Source organism: Apium graveolens, chromosome 3 (assembly GCF_009905375.1).
Source record: "Apium graveolens cultivar Ventura chromosome 3, ASM990537v1, whole genome shotgun sequence".
Lineage (NCBI taxonomy): Eukaryota > Viridiplantae > Streptophyta > Magnoliopsida > Apiales > Apiaceae > Apium > Apium graveolens.
The window spans coordinates 36,250,977-36,271,140 of record NC_133649.1 but is presented as its reverse complement, the minus strand read 5'-3'; the positions used below and the strand labels follow the sequence as shown (position 1 = coordinate 36,271,140).

At 41.1% G+C, this 20,164-nt stretch overlaps 1 protein-coding gene across 1 annotated transcript; it reads left to right on the top strand.

Annotated features, from left to right (window-relative positions):
* Window positions 1-3,285: 3,285 nt before the first annotated feature.
* On the top strand, window positions 3,286-4,068 carry LOC141714109 (uncharacterized). Its single transcript, XM_074517646.1, has one exon. It carries the CDS (start codon window positions 3,286-3,288, stop codon window positions 4,066-4,068), a length of 783 nt encoding a protein of 260 aa, XP_074373747.1.
* Window positions 4,069-20,164: the final 16,096 nt, after the last annotated feature.

Genomic DNA, 20,164 nt, shown 5'->3' with positions numbered 1-20,164 from the left:
ACTCGAATTACTTGATTTTCACTGGCAGAATATTTAAATTTGGCTTCGTAATAATTGAGCGGAATTTTAGTTTTTCAAAAAAAATTATCGGCAGGAGTTTGAGTTTTTAATTACTCGACTAGTAAGTTTTGCGAGTTTTATCTTTTTTTATTATTTTTAAACTTTTTTATTATAATTATATTTTTAAATAAATATTTAATTTTTTATTAATTTTTATATATTTAATCAAATCGAATTTGAGGCAAACCAATCATATTTCGAGTTTTTATGTATATATGATGAAATCGATTCATATTTTCGAGTCAAATTTAAGTCTATCAAAATTTTTACAAGCCGAATTTCAAACTTAAATAATTTTTTTAATTGAACTCGAGCCGAACCCAACAGTGTTCAACTCATCTCAATCATTCCCCTAAATACTAAACTCAACATTTTTTAATTTGTTTGCATATATGTATGCATGCGAAGTGACATCTCATTTCTACTAAATTTACTAATTACACATAATGCACATATTGCACGTCAATATTTGGGGATGATATTACAAATTAATTCGAGGTATTGAGCATTTTTTTAACAAAAAATTACATCAAATTTTTGGACTTTGCAAACTTTTGCATCATTATTCGAGTTAAAATTTATTGAAAAGAATAATTGAATAATTACGGAATTATGTAATGAAATACGAGAATAAGATATGATATATTAATGAATACATGTATGGTCGTAAAATTTGGAAATATAAACTGGTTTAAATATTGATTAGAAGAGATTAATTAAAACAAAATTGTATATATATTAATTCAAAAATAATTCTTATTATTAATAAATTTTTAAAATTGAATGGATTAAACATTTTTGAGAATTAATAAATGGATATTTTTCTAAAAATCGGGAATTTACAGTGCGATGTATGATTAATGCATTGAAATTAAATATTTATGTGATTAATTACGAAAAAAAGTGTTCATGCAGTTGTCAAATATCTCATTGCATCGAGTTCGATTAAAACGAAATCGAAATTGAAAATTTAGATCCATTCGAACTCGTTTACAATATACATAGATAAATATTAAAAAAATATTTTATTATTTATTAATTAAAGTTAATTATACATTTTCTTTTACTATTAATTTTACGAGTAAACTATACTCAACTCCGTTTTATCGTATTAATTGCATGATGTAGTGGCGATTGGCGAATGAAGAGGAGATGCAGGAGGTCGTTGTTGAAGTTATGTACGAACATTATTACCCGTAAAATGGCCCTTTGATAGACGAAAAGGTTACTTTAGTTTATTATTTTTGTTGTCCCTTCATTTTGTTTAGTTGCCGGAAGTCTAGTATAATTTGATTTGAATCATAATCAATTATATCTCCTTTTTTAGCGCGGCTGAATAGTTAAAGGGGATTAAGAATTTATATTTTGTCATTCTAATCTCGTTACAAGCTTACTCACCTCGAAAATTTATTAGAACGAATACTCATTTATAAAATTATAAATTATATTTAAAAAAAAAAATTCTCATGTTGGTTATAGGCCCAATAAGGCCCATCCAACGAAGGCCCATTAAGCGGTTGTGCTACTGGGCCGAAGGACCTCCAGGCCCGCGTAACGAAGGCCCACGGAAGCTCAGGCTGAGGCCCACTATTCGCGGACCGTTGGACAGAACAAGCGACATAATGCCCCTTTTTCCCTCCCTCCTTAATGACTTGTAACGGATCAGCATTCACTGCAGGATTGGGTATAAAAACCCTTGTGAAGTAAGACAAGGGAGACACATTCTCAACACTCTGCTTCTCTTGTATTACTACCCTATTTTTACAGCCAGATTCTGATTCTCACACCGGAGGTGAATCGGGGGTACAAACCCTCGCATTCTCTTCACTTTCAGGTACGGCCGAAGTCATCTTCAATACAGCCGAAGCCTGTTCACGCGACCGAAGGATCTGGGCGTAACATTTGGCGCCGTCTGTGGGAAATACGAGAGTTACAAGTTGGGAAGACTATGACAGAAATTCATGAGCATTCACCGCCACCTGGTTTCACCGAAAAGGGACAACCATCCTCCTTAGTTGAAGAGGACGGGGTTATCACGCTAACCCCTGAAGAAGAGGTCTTACTCCTAAAGATTCGGGCAGAAAAGGCCGCGGAGAAGGGAAAGACCAAAGTTGATCAGATTGACAAAGAAGCGGAAGCGCGAGCCAAGAAAAGAGAAGCCGATGCGCTCCGGCTGAAAGCCCTGCAACTGCAGAGGGAGGAAATTGAACTGCAAGAACAAGCCTTGAGAGAAGCGATGCGGGCCGAAGAACCCGGCGGAGCACATAAAGATAGAAGGGAACGTAGGGCGTATGACGAAGAAGATGAGTTTGACTCTGATTCGCATCCCCGAAGGAAGAGGGCTAAGCAACCCTACTCTTCCGATTCAGATGAAGAGCCCGATGGATCCCGCCTCAGGCTCAATCGCTTGGAGAAGGCCCTCTTCGGTGATAGGAGACCCGATCGAGAACCTGTTGTAACACAAGAGATTGAACCGTACCGACCCCCTCCGGGCGAAGAGAGACAATTCCCCAAGATGAGCGAGTTCAATGGGAAAGGGGACCCCGAGGACCACTGTGAAAAGTATGAACTCCTGATGGTTGGGATGGGCCACAACGATATCATGTTGTGCAAAATGTTCAAGACTTATCTCAAAGGGTCTGCCTCGATGTGGTACAAATCCCTGAAGCCTCAATCCATCGGGTCTTACGAGCAGTTAAAGAGGAAAATTTTAAAGTACTACTCACACCTGTGCCGAAAGGCGAAGGATACCGAAGCCTTGGTCCATTGTCGGCAGAGGGCGAATGAAGAGTTGGGGGATTATCTCGCTAGGTTCAAGGAAAAAGCGGGGATGGTCACCAATCTGGACAAAATCAAAGCAACGGGCTTCCTAACGGCGGGGCTAGACCCCTATAAAGGTAAAAAGTTTCGCTCATCTCTTTACGATTTTCCCCCAAAATCCCTAAATGGTATATATGTGAGAGGCGAGAATATTCGCCGTAAGATGGAAAGTATTGGGGGATATAAAGACACAAGAAGGGACGACCGATCAAAGCGAGCCGACAGATATGAGGGCTCAAGATCAGGATCTGACCGGAGGGATAGCAGAAAGGAAGGAAGGAATCAGATCGTGGGGCCGAACGACGTCGAGATAGAGATTCGGCCGTGTTCACTCCTTTGAATGCGCCGATCTCCAAGATTCTCCATGAGATAAAGGGCAAGCCAGGATTTGTTCGCCCCTCCAAGATGAAGGTCCCGAACCACAAGAAAAACCCCGATAAGTACTGTGACTATCACAGGGACAAGGGGCATAACACAGATGAATGCTACCACCTCAAGAAGCTCATTGAGCGCATGATCAAAGACGGCGAGCTTAATCAGTTCGTCCGAGATCTGAGAGATAGATTGGGGCCGAAGGAGAACCCGGAGGAGGAAGTAGAGGCCGACGAGCCAGAACGAAGGGACAGGATAAGGGGCGAAGTAAAAACTATATCTGGAGGAAGCATCCTGGATAAGGATAGCAAGACAGCAAAGAAGAAGTATGCCCGACAGGTGTACAATCTGTATCAATTCGGGCAGGCAAAGCCCCACATGCCTATGACCTTCAGCACTGAAGACTATGAGGATGTCATTCGCCCGCACGAGGACCCTCTGATCATCAACCCTATCATCGGGCAGAACAAAATATGGAAAGTGATGGTGGATACCGGCAGCTCAGCCAATATACTATTCCACAAAACCTACTGTAAGATGAACTTGGCGGGAGAGCAACTAGAGCCCTGCCACGAGGCTCCCCTCTATGCCATCGGAGGACATCCTATTCAGTTTGAAGGAATGATTACTCTTCCGGTCCTCCTGGGCAAGTTGTCATATACCGCCGAGAAGCTGGTGAAGTTCTATGTGGTTCGGATAGAAAGCCCATACAATGTGATATTTGGCAGGCCCTTCTTATCAACTTTCGAAGCAGTGGAATCTATACCTCACCTCAAACTCAAGTTCCCAACTGAAAAAAGGGGTAGGAGAAATTAGGGGCGATCAGAAAACCTCCTGAATCATAATGCTCGAAGACCTTGAGAAGGATCAAGAATATAAAGGACCGGATGGAACCGGGAAGAGGAAGCGGGCAGAATCCGAACCCAGCGGAAGTCGGGAAACATTGTACATTGAGTTGGAGAAATTTGGGGCCGATCTCTCGAGTCCTATTGCTGAACCCGCAGCAGAGACTGAAGAAGTGGAGTTGTACGCGGGCCATTCGGGAAAGATGGTCCGAATAGGCAAAAACATGGGGCCAGATCTGAAGGCGAAGGTAATAGCTGTCATTCGGCAATACCATGATGTGTTCGCCTGGGAGCCTGAAGATATGCCCGGATTGGATCCCAAGACGGCAACGCACCGCTTGAATGTGCAGCCTGAGGCCAAGCCGGTAAAGCAAAAGAAGAGAACATTTGCAGTCGAACGACAGAAGGTAATAGAGGCCGAGGTGGAAAAACTTTTAGAGGCCAAATTTATGGAGGAGATTGAGTATCCTGACTGGCTAGCCAATGTGGTGGTCGTGAAGAAGTCGAATGGGAAATGGAGAATGTACGTGGATTACACTGACCTCAACAAAGCATGTCTGAAGCATCACTACCCATTGCCTAACATCGACCAACTAATAGACGCAACGGAAGGATATGAGGTACTTAGTTTTTTGGACGCTTTTTCTGGTTATCATCAAATTGCTATGAATGATAGGGATATGCCCAAGACAGCATTCATAACTCCGAAGGGGACTTATGTTTATATTAAAATGCCCTTCGGACTGAAGAACGCTGGAGCCACATTCCAGCGAATGGTGAACAAAGTCTTTAAAGAGCAGATTGGGAGGAACATGAAAGCATACGTGGATGATATGATAATGAAGTCACTGTTCCAAGATCATGCCGAAGACTTAAAGGAATGCTTTGAAACACTCCGAAAGAACAACATGAGGATCGATCCGAACAAATGTACCTTCGGAGTCTCTAGTGGAAAGTTTCTCGGGTACATGGTCAGCGCCCGGGGAATAGAGGCGAACCCGGAGAAGATCGAAGCGGTTATCAATATGGAACCTCCCAAATACATTAGAGATATACAGAAATTGACGGGCCGGCTCGCCGCCCTTCGGCGTTTTATTTCCCGGTTAGCCGAGAAAGCACTTCCCTTCTTCGTCGTGCTCAAAGGGTCAAAGAGTTTTGAGTGGAGGCCCGAATGCCAAAAAGCGTTCGAAGAAGTAAAGGAATATTTAACAAAGGCACCACTCTTGATGAGGCCCGATCCGAAGGAAACTCTTCAGCTTTATCTAGCTGTGTCCGACAGAACTCTGGGGGCCGTCCTCGTGAAAAATTATGAAGGTAATCAACATCCTTTGTTTTATGTGTCTCATGTCCTCAAAGACGCAGAGACAAGGTACCCCAACGCCGAAAAATTCGCATATAGGTTGGTTATGGCCTCCCGAAAATTGCGACATTATTTCCAGGGACGGACGGTCCAAGTTGTCACCAGCCAACCTTTGAAGAAAATTTTGACTAGGCCCGAAGCCTCTGGGGGAGTCGTAGCATGGTCCATCGAACTCGGGGAATTTGATCTCGAATACGTTCCCCGAACGGCAATTAAGGCCCAGGCTTTGGCCGACTTCGTGGTTGAGTACACATTCTCGGGTCCGAAGGATCTCTCGCCTGATGAACAACTAATCCGGATCTCGGGAAAATGGAAGCTCTTTGTAGATGGATCGGTAGCCGGAAAAAAGTGTGGGGTCGGCTTAATCCTATCTAGCCCCGAAGGATTTGAAATATGCCAAGCCATAAGGTTCGATTTCCCCTTGACAAATAATGAGGCCGAATATGAGGCCCTCCTCGCAGGAATGAAGCTTGCCCGAAGCCTCGAGGCGAAGCACCTAAGGGCCTTCACCGACTCCATGTTGGTTGTGAAATATTTCACAGGGGAGTATGAACAAAGGGATCCCCGAACGAAAGCCTATGCTGCCAAGGTACGTGATGCTTCTTTATCATTTGAAACCTTTGAACTAAGTCAAATTGGCAGAGAGAACAATTCTAGGGCAGATGCCCTTTCCAGGCTAGCTTCGGCCGAGACACAGAACTTAACTGGTTCTATTTACCTCACCGAAGCCAAGATGCCTTCGATCGAGAAGAAAGAGTGCCTAGAGATTCACCAGGGAAGCGACTGGATGACCCCCCTCAAGAACTTTTTGGAGAAAGGCATTCTGCCACCCGGCCGGAAAGATGCCCTGAAAGTTAAATACAGAGCATCAAGCTACACTATAATCAATGGGCGGATGTATCGCCGATCAGTCAGTCAACCCCTTCTGCGCTGCTTGAATAACGAAGAACAACAACAGGCTTTGGAGGCAGTACACGAAGGAATTTGCGGCGAGCACCTGGCTGGTCGGTCACTCGCCTTTAAAATTCTCCGGCAGGGATTCTTCTGGCTCACTCTGAAGGCAGACGCCATCGACTATGCAAAGAGATGTGTACAATGCCAATTGTTCTCCACTGTCCCGAAGCAAACTCCAAAAGAAATGACCTCTGTACTAAGCCCAATTCCATTCACCGTATGGGCTGTGGATATAGTTGGCATGCTGCCCACTAGCACGAAGCAAGCGAAATACTGCATAATCGCCATCGACTACATGACCAAATGGGTCGAAGCCCGTCCTTTCTCGTCCATAACCGAAGAAGCCGCTAAAAAGTTCTTCTTGGAATAGGTCATCCTCCGGTTCGGCATCCCGAAAACCTGCATCTCAGATAATGGAACTCAATTCATTGGAAATAAATTCCGCAAGTTTCTGCACCACTTCGGAATTGAACAGAAATTTAGCTCAGTCGTCCACCCGCAAGGAAATGGGGCAATCGAGGTGGCGAACAAAGTAATATTCCGGGGAATCAAGAAGAGGTTGGGCGAGGCAAAAGAAAGATGGGCGAAAGAACTCCCTTGGATCTTATGGGCCTACCGAACCACCCCCGGACATCGACCGGAGAAACTCCTTTTGGAATGGCTTATGGCACCGAGGCCTTAGTTCATGTCGAAGTGGGCTTGGAATCATACCGAACCGAGACCTATAATGTGGAAACTAATAGCTTCGGGTTTAAGGCGAACGTAGACTTGCTGGAGGAAGAAAGAGAAACCGCCCATCAAAGGAACATGAGGTATTTACTGCAAGCGGCACAACACTATGACTCCAATGTGAAGAAAAGGGCCTTCGGAGTAGGAGACCAAGTATTAAGGAAGTTGGCCGCATCTATGCCGGCCAAGTAAGGAAAGCTCCAGCCGAACTGGGAAGGGCCTTACAAAGTGACCGAAGTCGTTCGCCCCGGAACCTATAAGCTCGAAACATTGTCAGGCGAATCAATTAAAAATACTTGGCATGCTAGTCGCCTTCAAAAATTTTATCAGTAAGAAATTTCTTAAAAGCTTGTATTTCAATTATATGTGAAAAATGTAAGAAATCTGATTAAATAAAGATGCATTTCCTGTCAAAATTTCTTTATTTATACGTGTTGCGGCCGACCGAGTATTATCTAAGGGCGATCCCGAAGAAGATAAACCCTTCGGCCGCCGCCATTGTCTAATTTGTTAATTAAAGACATAAGGGGCAATCACCCAAAAATCGAACATCACTACGCTATTATGACAACTTGAAATTGGTAAACACGAATTAAGGGCCTTAAGGGGCAATCCTAGAATAACGCCCTATCATTCATCTTAACTTAATTATTTATTATTAATGAGGCCCAAGGAACCCCTGTCCCGGGGCGATCAAAGGAAGAACATGGTCCTTCGGTCTTGATAATGAAAAACAATTAATCCAACCAGGTTTAGGGGCAATCCCGAAGATGACCGTTGATCTATGGGCGATCACTAAAAGATCAGCACCCATGTACCCTCGCCTGAATTAAAAAGGATTAACCGCCGAAATCACCTTCGGCCTTTAACCCTTAGGGCCGTAAGCGGTAAGAACACTTTGATAAAATCGTTGAGGCGAATAAAGCCGAAGATACGATTCCTTTTATATACCGATTCATTTTATTATCAAAATTGTTGAGGCAGATAAAGCCGAAAATACAATTCGATAAGATCGTTAAGGCGAATGAAGCCAGAGATGCGATTCATTTAATTGTTGAGGCAGATAAAGTCGAAGATACAATTCAATAATTTCATATTATTAAAATTGTTTAGGCGAATGAAGCCAAAGATGCAATTCATTTTGTAAGATTGTTAAGGCGAACGAAGCCAAAGATATAATTCATTTTTCCTTAAGGCATACATAATGCCGAAAATACGATTCGTTTTTAAGGCGAACAATTAAATGCAGTCGAACAATGCTGATGAAAAACAAAAGATGCATTAAGATATAAAACACCGAAGGCTAGTTAAATTACAAAGAGTAACAACTACGAGTACCAATTACAAAGTACAGATTACAAAAAAAGAAATACAGGAAGACGAACGAAGAATGCCGCTGCAAGAGTTGGGTATGACCATGGAAACACCAACGGCAAACTTTGCAACAAGATCATCTTCCGTCATGTCAAGCACCTCAGTGCTGAAGGTTCAGACTTGGGGGTCTTCATCCGAGAGCTCTTCGTCTTCGCCGGAGGAGACATGAGGGACTTCGACTGCTGGACGTCCGATAGGATCCTCCAGGCTGTCGTCCAGCAACTGCTTATAGTCCCAGTTCAGGCCATGGGCCTTCTCCAGGACATAATCAGCGCCGAACTGAAAACAGCGCTCCTCAGTCCGGTCTAGCTGCTTCTACTTCTTCCGAAGCTCCTTTCGGGACCTCTTCAGCTGGACGTTCCGATGGGAAATCCTCTGATTCGCTCTCTCCAGCTCGATCTCCAGCCGAGATCTATCCTTCTTCAGCTCAACGGCTTCGACCTCGTTCTGGGCTTTCACCCGTACAAGTTCCTCCTCGGCCGCCGTAGCCCTCCTCTCCAACTCCTTCACCTCGGCCATGCGAGTCTCCATATCCTTAACCTTATCCTCCATGGCTGCGGCCCAAGGGGCAGCCTGCAAAAGGACGACAAAAATATTACTAAAGGATTCCGAAAGGAAAAAGATGGAAGAAAAATAGAAAGATTAAAAACATACCAAGGACAGGAAGGACAGAAGCTCCGTGCAGGCTTCGGTAGCAGAGGCCGAAGCAAAGGTCGGAAGGTCGACCGGGAGCTGAAGGCCATGGCAGAGATCTGAAGCCACCTCCATCGTGGATTGTTGGGCTGGGTACACAGTATGGTCGGACGTGAGCACGCCCCACCCCGGGAGATAAGAGCGCACAATCCCCTCCTTCCTCCGGGTCCTCTTGGAAGGGTTCCCCTCTCCCATGTACTCCAGATCGTCCCCCACCTCGGCCTCAGAAGCCACTCGAGATTGACGGGGCGACGAAGGCTTCTCGGCCTGGGCCCTTTCGCCTGTGCCCTCCGAGGGATCGGGCGTAGCCCCCTTATCGGCAGCCTTCTTCGCCGCCTCTTCCGCCGCCCTCTTCTCGGTCGTCCTGGCCTTCTTTCTCTCGATCAGGGCCTCCCTTGAAGACACTGAAATAAGAAGGGAAAACAAGTCAGTCCAAGCATATATATAATCGAATGCATAATAAGAAAAAGCAAATACAGGTGCTGGGACAAAACTAAAGAAAAGACCAAGGAAGAAGTTTTGTTACCCCCACCCCACAAGCTGAAGAGCCAGTCCTTGTCCCTGAACTCTCCGGACCCAGCTTCTTCACATTGACGTCTACCAACGCCGTGTAACTTTCTTTCTCCTCCAAGGTCAAGCTCGGCATGAGAAGCAGTGCGGGGTTTACATCCCGCCAAACCGACATGGCCGCCAACCCTGGACCACTCACATAGCACCAATGTGTGTGAGTGGATTTATTGTTCGAGTTGGTCGTCGTCCAATCAGGTCGCCCTGCCCGACGGGCGATGGTGTAAAAACCAGCACTCTTCGGATTCCTCCTGAAATCGTAGTGGTACCAGAATAGGCGAGTGCTGAAAGGAATATGTCATAAGTCCAATCATGTATTAGGATTTAGGAATAACTTTTTATGTAATCTGTTTTGATTTCATTGATATTAATAAAAGAATTATTTTGTTTTTATTACGGGCTCTATCTATTTAAGTGTTTAAATAAGATATACCATAGTTTAGAGTAAAGCTTTTTATGGATTATGATGAGATCATAATAGTGAGACCTAAAAGATGATAACTCTAAACTTAAATAGTTCCTGGTCGTAGGATTACTAACTGGTAATTAATAATCCGCAGATATCGGTACATACTATGTTTGCTTCATTATGAAGGATGTCTGTTCTCATAGACATTTGTGTGGTGACACTATAGCTAGTATGTAGGTGCTTATTATAGAATAAGTTCACTGAACATGACTCGCACAGCTGAACAACTGATGGAGTTCACTCACGTGTCAGCAGTTGTTCACATAGTGATAGTTGTACAAGTATCCTTAGACTTGAGGTCATCATAGTCATCTTGTGTACACTGAACTATGCTTTGATTTAGTTCTTAGTCTCCAGGGACAATTATTAGGGCTATACTGGGTATAGGAATTTGTACACGAAGATAGTGTATGATCAATAAAGGATCTACCCCTTCCAGTGAAGGAAGCGAATGTTCAAGGCTGATCCACTTATGCTAGTTCAGGAATCTCTGGCCAGAGTAAATGAAATTAGAAAGGAGTTTCTAATTTGCATAGAACTAAGCATAGTAAATGGTAAGCAAGTGATTGAATTAGATAGGCTTGACACGAGATCCATGCCTTGTATTTAATCGGGATATTGTAGGGTAGAAGGAGTTTATTGTACGGTAACTATTCACTGAATAGGTTCTTGGTATTCTAAGCAGTGAATTCATATTATCCGGATAGTCGCGATATGCTGAGAAGTATCCCTCACGATGTAGAATAAATGTGATTAATTAATTAATCATATTTAATAAATTAGAGAAATTATATAAATAATGATAAAATAGTTTTATTATTATTTATTTCTACTACCGGCTTAATATTGAACCTAGAGGGTCACACCATAAAAAGAGAATGATTTAATGGTGGAGGAATTAATTAATAATGGCTGATAATTATTTATTTATGAAATAAATAATTAATTGGCAAATTTAAGAATTGATTAAATGAGATTTAATTGATTATAAATTAATTAAGAAAAGTTCTTAATATTATTAATTAAAGGATTTAATTTTTGGAAATTAAATCAAGAGAGAGAATTATTTCTAAAGTGTTTAGAAAAAGGATTAATAATTAAAAAGTGTTTTAATTATTAATGAGAATAATAAATGGGATAATAATAATATTATTTATGGGAAAATTTTAGCTGAAAATTTTGCCTATAAATATATTATTATAGACCCTATTTTCATTTGAACCCAAAAAACCCAAAAGTTTTAGAAAACCAAATTCTCTCCACCTCCTCCTCCTCCTTAAGTCATTTTCTTGGTGGATACCGGTGGAGTGCTTCACGTTTGAGGAGCAACTGCTAAGGATCTCCGAACGTTGCTTTTGGATCGTATATTAAAGGTTAGTAATCGATCCCTATGTTTTTACCACGATTTATATGCTTTTATTTGGATTTTATATGTGTAAAAGTGTTTTACCATGCCCCCGCTGCGATTAAAATCCATCAAGTGCTGGGTGCGATCTCGGCGTGAAGACACCTGTTCTGAAAACAGTTAATATGGATGAACCCGTTCGGGTCCATCTGTCCGAGGGCGATACCCATCTGGAAGAAGAGGTGCTTAATCAGCTTCAACGGTGGCACCCTCAAGCCACATTTGAAGGTCGCCTCCGAAATCCCTACGGCGCAGCCTCCATATCCGTCCGGTACCCCGGGAGTGTCGAAGATTCTTTCACCCTCCCTCGGCGCGTACAGCCAACAAAGCCCTCGGGGGACAGAGTAATCATCGTACATCTGAACGACGCGCTCTTTCGTCAGTTCAGATCTATTATTGGTTGCGCGATAGTCGGCAGCCGAACCGTATAGGGCCCGTCCCGTCCGTTCGGGGCGAATGGAAGACGTTCCCACCAAGTTGTTGGATAAGGGGTCCCAAGAATCCGGGGGACGTTCTGCTCGGTCCATGTCCCTGTATCAGGAACAGAGAGACATTAGTCCATGTACTCGGATTAGCAGATAAAAGAAAAAATAAACACCCGAGTACACGTCCCAGGACCGAACGAACCAGAACCCCGGAGGCTGTTTCCGAAGGCTGCTCCTGAGCCAAGCCCACCCGAAGGATGTTCTTGCCTACAGAGCCTTTCGCAAACATCGCTCCAGACCACCTGTTTAAGCCCTGGGTCGGCTCCCGAAAGGCGTTCTAAAACCAAGAAATCCCGAAGAACGTTCTTGGTCAGAAAACGCCTCGCATGCCATCTTTAAACCCTTGGGGCCTCCCCAGAATTGGTAAAACCCAGAAACTTATATTACCTACCCAGAAATACCCAAAAACCCCAGAAAAATGCAATAGCACACGCAAAAATCCAGAAAACCCCCATAAACCCAGAACAAAAGTCCACATGCAAACTCTCTAAAACACGGAAAACTAGCATGCAAATTCAAAACTGGAAAACAAGAAAAGAGACTTACTTATTTGGAGATGTTCTTGAATTGAAATGGGATGATTTGGGAAGACGGAGTTGCTGTTGCCCATGATTGAGAGATTCACCGCAATTTGTCACTGTGTATGGAGAAACTAAAGTGATAGAAAGGAAATGAAACATGCAAATGGGCTTATATAGGCGCATAAAATAAATTTAGAAAAGCGACGTTTGGGGGTTTTTGAAATGGACGTCCCAGATCAAGACGGTTGGCATTCAACGGCTGAGATTGAGTCATGGAATGACGTGCCACCAGCTGTTATCAATGCACTGCAAGTCCCCATAAGCATGCCACGTGTACGACCGAAGATCGATGCGGAACTGAAGCGATCGCCCTAGGGTTCCTTCACCCCAATATGTGCCGAGACCGGTGTCCGTCGGCAGGCCCGAAGGCCCAGCCGAAGGACAGGGACATGTTGCTTATAGGCCCAATAAGGCCCATCGAACGAAGGCCCATTAAGCGGTTATGCTACTGGGCCGAAGGACCTCCAGACCCGCATAACGAAGGCCCATGGAAGCTCAGGCCGAGGCCCACTATTCGCGGACCGTTGGACAGAACAAGGGACATAACGCCCCCTTTTCCCTCCCTCCTTAATGACTTGTAACGGATCAGCATTCACTGCAGGATTGGGTATAAAATGTTAGGTCACACACACTGTAGAGGGGGTGAATACAGTGTAAAGTACAATCAAATCAAACTTTAATATCTCAAGTAACAGAAAATAAACTTTATTAAAACAATAAACTCTGTTACAGTATGGAACTGTTACCTCTCAGTGATGAACAAATATCACGAGAGCTGCTAGGGTTACTACGAATAATCTTCTCGAATATGATAACACTTATAGTGTAAACTCTATGTCTGTGTTTATATACTACACAGTTACAAGATAATCACTAATTGATATGGAATATAATTCTACTTCCTAAAATATATCAATCAGATATCTTTTCTTCCAAGTATTCTATTCTTCATAGAATTCCTTCTTCATGCATATCTCTTCTTATGCTTATCTCGATCTTCTTTCCTTTAATCAGCTATTATCCTTATCAGAATGTACTTCAGCACTTAAGTTCTGATATCCATCTTCTGATGATTATCTCCTGATAATATAAGTACTGATATCCTTAAGTCCTGACTTCCAGTAAGTATTGATTTATCCTGTTTAAGTAAGATCTGAAAACTAAACATAAATCATATTAGACATGACATTATCAAATATATCCAACAATCTCCCCCAACTTGTAAATTAGCATAATATACAAGTTTAACAGATATTTGATGATGTCAAAAATATTAAGTACAAATGCATGAGAATTAGACTAGATAACTACAACTTACAGTCCTTAAAGCTTTACCAATATTTAACTTCTGATAACAGCTTCAGTCTGTACAAATATCAGAATTTAATCAGTTGTAGATCTTGACTTGGCTTTATCTTCTGATCTCTCTGATGTCAGGAGTTGTTCTGAGATAGTTCTTCAACAAACATCTCTCAGCATATCTAAGTTCATCAATCATTCTCCTTTTAGCATCTTTAAGCTCTGCATTATCTTCACCAATTTGAAAGATTGCAGCCCTGAGATCATTAATCTTTGCTTTTCTTATATCCTGATCCAGTCTGATCAAATAAGCTTTATCAGACTCAAGATTGAATTCCACAGCCCTGTAACCCAGAAAGGTAGTTATAATTTTAGTAGTGTTGGGCTTCATTTCAACTATATCACCCTTGTGATCTATGTACTTTGGAACATATTGTAAGTCATATGTCATAGCCTATTTGTATATTCGAGGATTCAACTCAACTCAAATAAGAATATAATAAGTAAATAGTGGATCGACCGTCAGAGAGATCTCGCAAAGTAATATCTGTCAAAGGATTCAGAAACAAGGTTCATCTACAGACTTGAGGAGTTAATTCACTGGAAGAAGTTCAAGAAGTTGATCATGCCTCAGTGATATAAATCAAGATCGTGGATTTAATCAAGTGACAGAGATCTCGTCAGGGTATCAATAAATTACAAGGATTTAATCTGAAGAAAATCAAAGTGTCAGAGTCAAGACATGAAGAAACGTCACGGAAGTTAGTCACTCATGAACCAGACAGTACATCGAGTGTCAACGTTGAAGTGGTGGAATTGATTCATAATTTTCAGTGATTTTCGGAAGATTTGCAGAAGAATGGTTGCTGCTCAAGACTAGAATTAATTCTCTATTAATTAATTAAGTCATCTAATTTAATTAAGAAAATAAATTATATCTGCGAAGAATAATTTATTTATTAATTGAATTAATTGATTAATTAATTCTGAATTAATTCTAGGAATTTTAGGAATTTTCAGAAGTTTAATTGGATTAAATTTAAGCTTTAAATCAGCAAGACAATTGAAAATGAACTAGCATGACAATCAGGATTGTCATACCGATTGTCATGCTAGGCCATTTTACATTGTCATACCGAAAGTTACTCTAGGAGGGTAATTGTCTTGCTAGTTCATTCTGATTGTCTTGCTAGTTCATTCAGATTGTCTTGCTAGTTCATTCAATTGTCCTACCGAAAGTCATACAAGCTATAGGATTGTCATGCCAATTCAATTCTATTGTTGTGCTGATTTAAAAAGAAGCAGAAGACTTTTCTTTCAAAAAAATCTCAATCAAAATACAAGAACAAAAGTGCAGCCGCCTCTGAAAAATATCATTCTTCATCTGCAGAAATTCAAGATCAATTTCTAGTTTGTTAATGTTAAATCCAAACCACTAGAATTATTTATCTTGTTCTTGTGTATCAATCTAGCGGATTAAAATCCCTAGAACTTAATCTCAAATCGCGTTTAGCATTTGATTCTAATTATTGCAAAAATAGAAAAAGTTCATGTCGAATTTATTCTAGATTTGTGATAATTGATTTGAGATTAATACCTTGTAATCGATACAGTTGTTGTAACACCTTTCAAGTTTAATAATATTTTTATTTAACTTGAATTTTGTTTCACATTTTTTATTCCGCATTTAATTCGATTATTTGGTAACGTTTGTATTCAACCCCCCTTCTACAAACACATTGGGACCTAACAATTGGTATCAGAGCCTTCTGATTAACGAACAAATCAAGATCCTAGACTTTTGTGATTTTTCAACTCCTTGAATTTTTATTTATTCAAAAATTCATAATGACTTCACATAAAGTTGGAACCGTTAAAATTCCACAATTTGATAAAGAGAATTATATCATGTGGAAGAAGAAGATGCTATTATTTTTACAAGTTGCTAATCCCAAATATTCAAACTTGTTAAAGAAGGGTATAAAAACTCCGATGATTATTGAACCGGAGGTAATAATAGATGGTGTGGTGACTACTGAAGCTAGAACCTATCCAAAAGAGCCCGAAGATTTTACTCCTGCTGAGAAGGAAGAAACCTCCTTGGATGCCAGCCTTCAATTAATATTAATTGATTCCCTTGATCCCTTGATGAACAGACATGTGATGAACTGTAAAAATTCCAAACACATGTGGGAAACTATTGAGGTGATTAATGAAGGCACAGAGGAAGTTAGGGAGAACAAGTTGGAAATCCTAACCTCTGAATATGAACATTTCAAATCAAATCCAGGAGAAGGAATTACTGAAGTGTTTGAGAGGTACAATGCGTTGATCAACAACCTGAACATCAATGGAAAGTTTTATTCAATCAGGGAGGTCAACAAAAAGTTCCTTTTAACACTGCCAGCTCATCTTGAACATAGAATCACTGCCATTAGAGAAGCTAGAGATCTGAGTGAGATTTCTTTGGACAGGCTCTATGGAGTGTTAAAAACCTATGAGTTGGAGCAGATTCAACAGAAGGAAGTCTACGGGAAGGATAGAATGGTCAGCACATCTACTGCACTTGTAGCTGAAGGTCAACAACAACAGCAATCTCAACAATTGGAGAGAATGGTACAGTTTTCCAAGGCTGAGGAAAATGAGTTAGTAGCAGAATATGATCCTCCTACTACAAATCAATCAAGTGATGATTTTTATTCCTTGGAAGAGCTGGAGCAATTGGAAGACGAGTCAATGGCCCAAATTGTCAAGAGATTCTCCCATGTCAGATTCAAGAGGAATCCCAAGCTTAAGTACAAGTCCAACTACAACAAATTCCAGAAAGGTGGATCTTCATCCTCTAACACCAGCAGTGGTGGATACAAAACAGGGATGGTTGATCGGAGCACCATTAGATGCTATAACTGCAATGAGTTGGGACACTTTGCCACAGAATGTAGAAAGCCAAAGCAAGTAAGAAAGAACTCTGAAAGGGCTTATCTGGCAAAGGGAAGAAGCTGGGATGATACTGACAGTGAAGATGAAGATGAAGGAAATCTTGCTCTTATGGCTATTGATGGAAAAGCTTCATCGTCAAGAATAGAGGTAAAACTTTCTGATGCTGAAATGGTTTATCATCTAAGAGGTAACTTAGATTGTGCACGTCGTGATAATGAACTGTTAAGTTTACAGATCACAGACCTTGAGAAAGAGGTCAATGAATTAAGACTTGTGCACATTAATCAAGACAAATTAAAAGAACAGGTATCTTTTCTAGAGAATAGAGTTGACTGTTATAGAAAACTCGAAACTATTCTCAAAGACAAGATCACCGGTCTTGAGACTAAGGTTAGAGCCTACTTCAATTCTTGTTCGAAGGCTAAAGAGTTCTACAGTAAGCAAGCTGTTAATCAAACATCTGGAATAGGTTATGATTACAATGCTGCTATTGGAGAATTAGGCATAAACTCCCCTCCCCATGTCTGTGCTAAAGGGAGGGAAGTACCATATGTGCTTAAGGGTGTTGATGAACCCCTCTATAAAGCATCAATTGCTGAACCATTTGATGCGACCTCTTCTGTTATTCAAGAAGAAATACGTGCTGAGGATCATGCTTATGAGAAGATTGTTTCCAAGTCAAGTGAGTTGAAGGTTCCAGTCAAAGTTGTGAAAGCAACTGAGACTAACTCAGACACACATGAGTTGGATAACAATAATGCCATGTCTACCATGCATAAATTACCTGCTATTAATCACTCTCATAAAGCATGTGGTGTTGCTAATTGTATGTCTTGTGCTCTTAATATGATGTATGCTTATTTTAATGGTAAGCATGTGTCTAATGATAAGACTACTCCTCGTCAGCATGTGAATAACAAGAAGCATGATAGGTCTAAGACTGCTAGTCCTTCTAAGGCTAGAAAGGAGACATTTGTGCCTAAGCTTAAACAGAAATTTGTTAAGGCTATTTACAAGGTCAAATGTTCAGTCATTGAGAATGTTGAGATCGTTAAAATTAAAAATGTTGTTTTGTCTGACAAAGGACAGTTCTACAAGTATGCCGGGCCCAACCAAGTTTGGGTTCCGAAGAAGGTCTAATCCATTTGTAGTGCAGGGCATTAAACAAGTATAACCGGTAGTGTGGATTCTTGACAGTGGATCATCAAGACATATGACCGGAGATAGAGCCCTGCTATCAAATGTGGTTGAGAAAGCTGGCCCCATGGTTACCTTTGGAGATAACAGCAAAGGTTTATCTGAGGGATATGGCTGTTTGCAAGCTGGGAATGTTATCATTATAATTTTGTATATTGTGCTAGGTTATTATCAGGAAGCATCATCTAACATATAGCACCAGTGACGAGACTTGAGAATATTACGACATATCAGACACCTGCTGCACATTACACTTGGAATTGTACTCTAGTAAGATGTGTACAAGTGTACTCCTGATTGGTAAGTCAAAAGAGGAAGTCAATGCACCACAGTTCATGGACTTTGCAGCTGCAGATCTATTGGACTATGCAATTTCTTCTTCACAATCTCACTTCAGGTTGGTATGAACTAGTATACTGCTCAAGCAATCATCAAGGACATGGTATGGCACTCTAACAGAAGTTATAATTTTATATGAACTAGTAGAGTCGTCATATTTATAACTATCTTATCACTAAGCACAATCATATTGTTTTATATGTGCAGTGGTATATTGATTATGCAACATAACAATTAGTATCTAAAGTACTTGACAAGTATCGGTCAATGATATCTTGTTAACATTATGTTGCAGATATTTGTAAGCTTTTGACATGAATGAGAATTACTTAGACTTTACCCTAAGTGATCAATGTTTTATCAAAAACTCATTCATATTGAAAAACAAAATCAAACTTCTTTCTACATTAGTGATTTCTTATTTCATGTAAAATCTTTTGAAATCACTATTGTAAATCATTTTCTCTCTATTACCATATGTTCTATGATACAGGTTCAGTCTCCAATGACTTTCTTTCATTGACAGTCATGAGGTTGAAAACCCACAACGTCTATCCCAGAATGTAAAGACAAACACAAAAACAGAACCAACCAACACTCTCTTACCACTAAAAGTAGTATGAATGAGCGTGAGGGAGATAGTGCCTAGTGCACCACATAAGGAAGGTTCTGTAGTCAACCCAGTAGCTCTGTCTCCTACATAGATGAGTAGTATTTAAACCGAGACAACTGCTAGCCCCCATACATCTTCTCAAAAAGATGTAATGGCTGAAAAGGCACAAAAACAGTTACTAGATTCATTCTCTCAACAGGGTGAGTCTATTGAATTTTGCCTGTCGGCCAAGGTATCTGATGTAGTGTCACCACTTCAAACATAATCAATTCTTGATGCACAAGGAGAGGTTACACACACAAAGGATGAGTTGACGGAAACAAGAGTTTCGACCATTTTAAGGTCAGATTCGATTGTTCAAGGTTCGTTAGTGGACCAATTGCCTTTACAGGTGTTAGGAGAGGATACTGATCCAAAAGCCATATGTCAGTGGTCAGTGTCTACCTCCCCAGGCTTAAATCCCCTGGATGCATCTGCGGATAGTGGATCTGACATAGGTGCAGATCGGCAACTTGTTGACAATGATTCAGATATTACCTGATGAGTCACAAGGAAATGTCTTCACAGGCATTAGAAGGGAACTTTGATCTTTATGCTAAATTCTTTGGATCATTGTTTACCTTCCCAGAATTCAAATCTGGAACCCTAAAAGGGAAAATAGCAACTTGTAGATTATGACTCAGATTTATCTGACGAGTTTAACAAGGATGGGGATTTGTGAACTCCCATTGCACCACCTGTGACCTCCTTAAGGATGGCTAAGGTGATTTTCCTTGCAGGTACAGCTGGATTATGGAGCTATGAGAGGAGTGATACACTTGTGAGAAAGAGTGTAAACACAAGTGGAGAGAAGAGTGAAACACATGTGAGGTACACTAAAACACAATCACACACTCACAGTGAGGAAGAAAGAGAAACTGCTTGTTATTTCTTTTCCAACCAAGTGAAATATGAGAACTCCTTCAGACGACGGCATACATTCCTTCTTTAAGGGGGAGATAAAAGCTTAAGTAATAGTTTGGAGGATTCCTCAACTAAGGGGGAGAAATAGCAGGGAGGAAG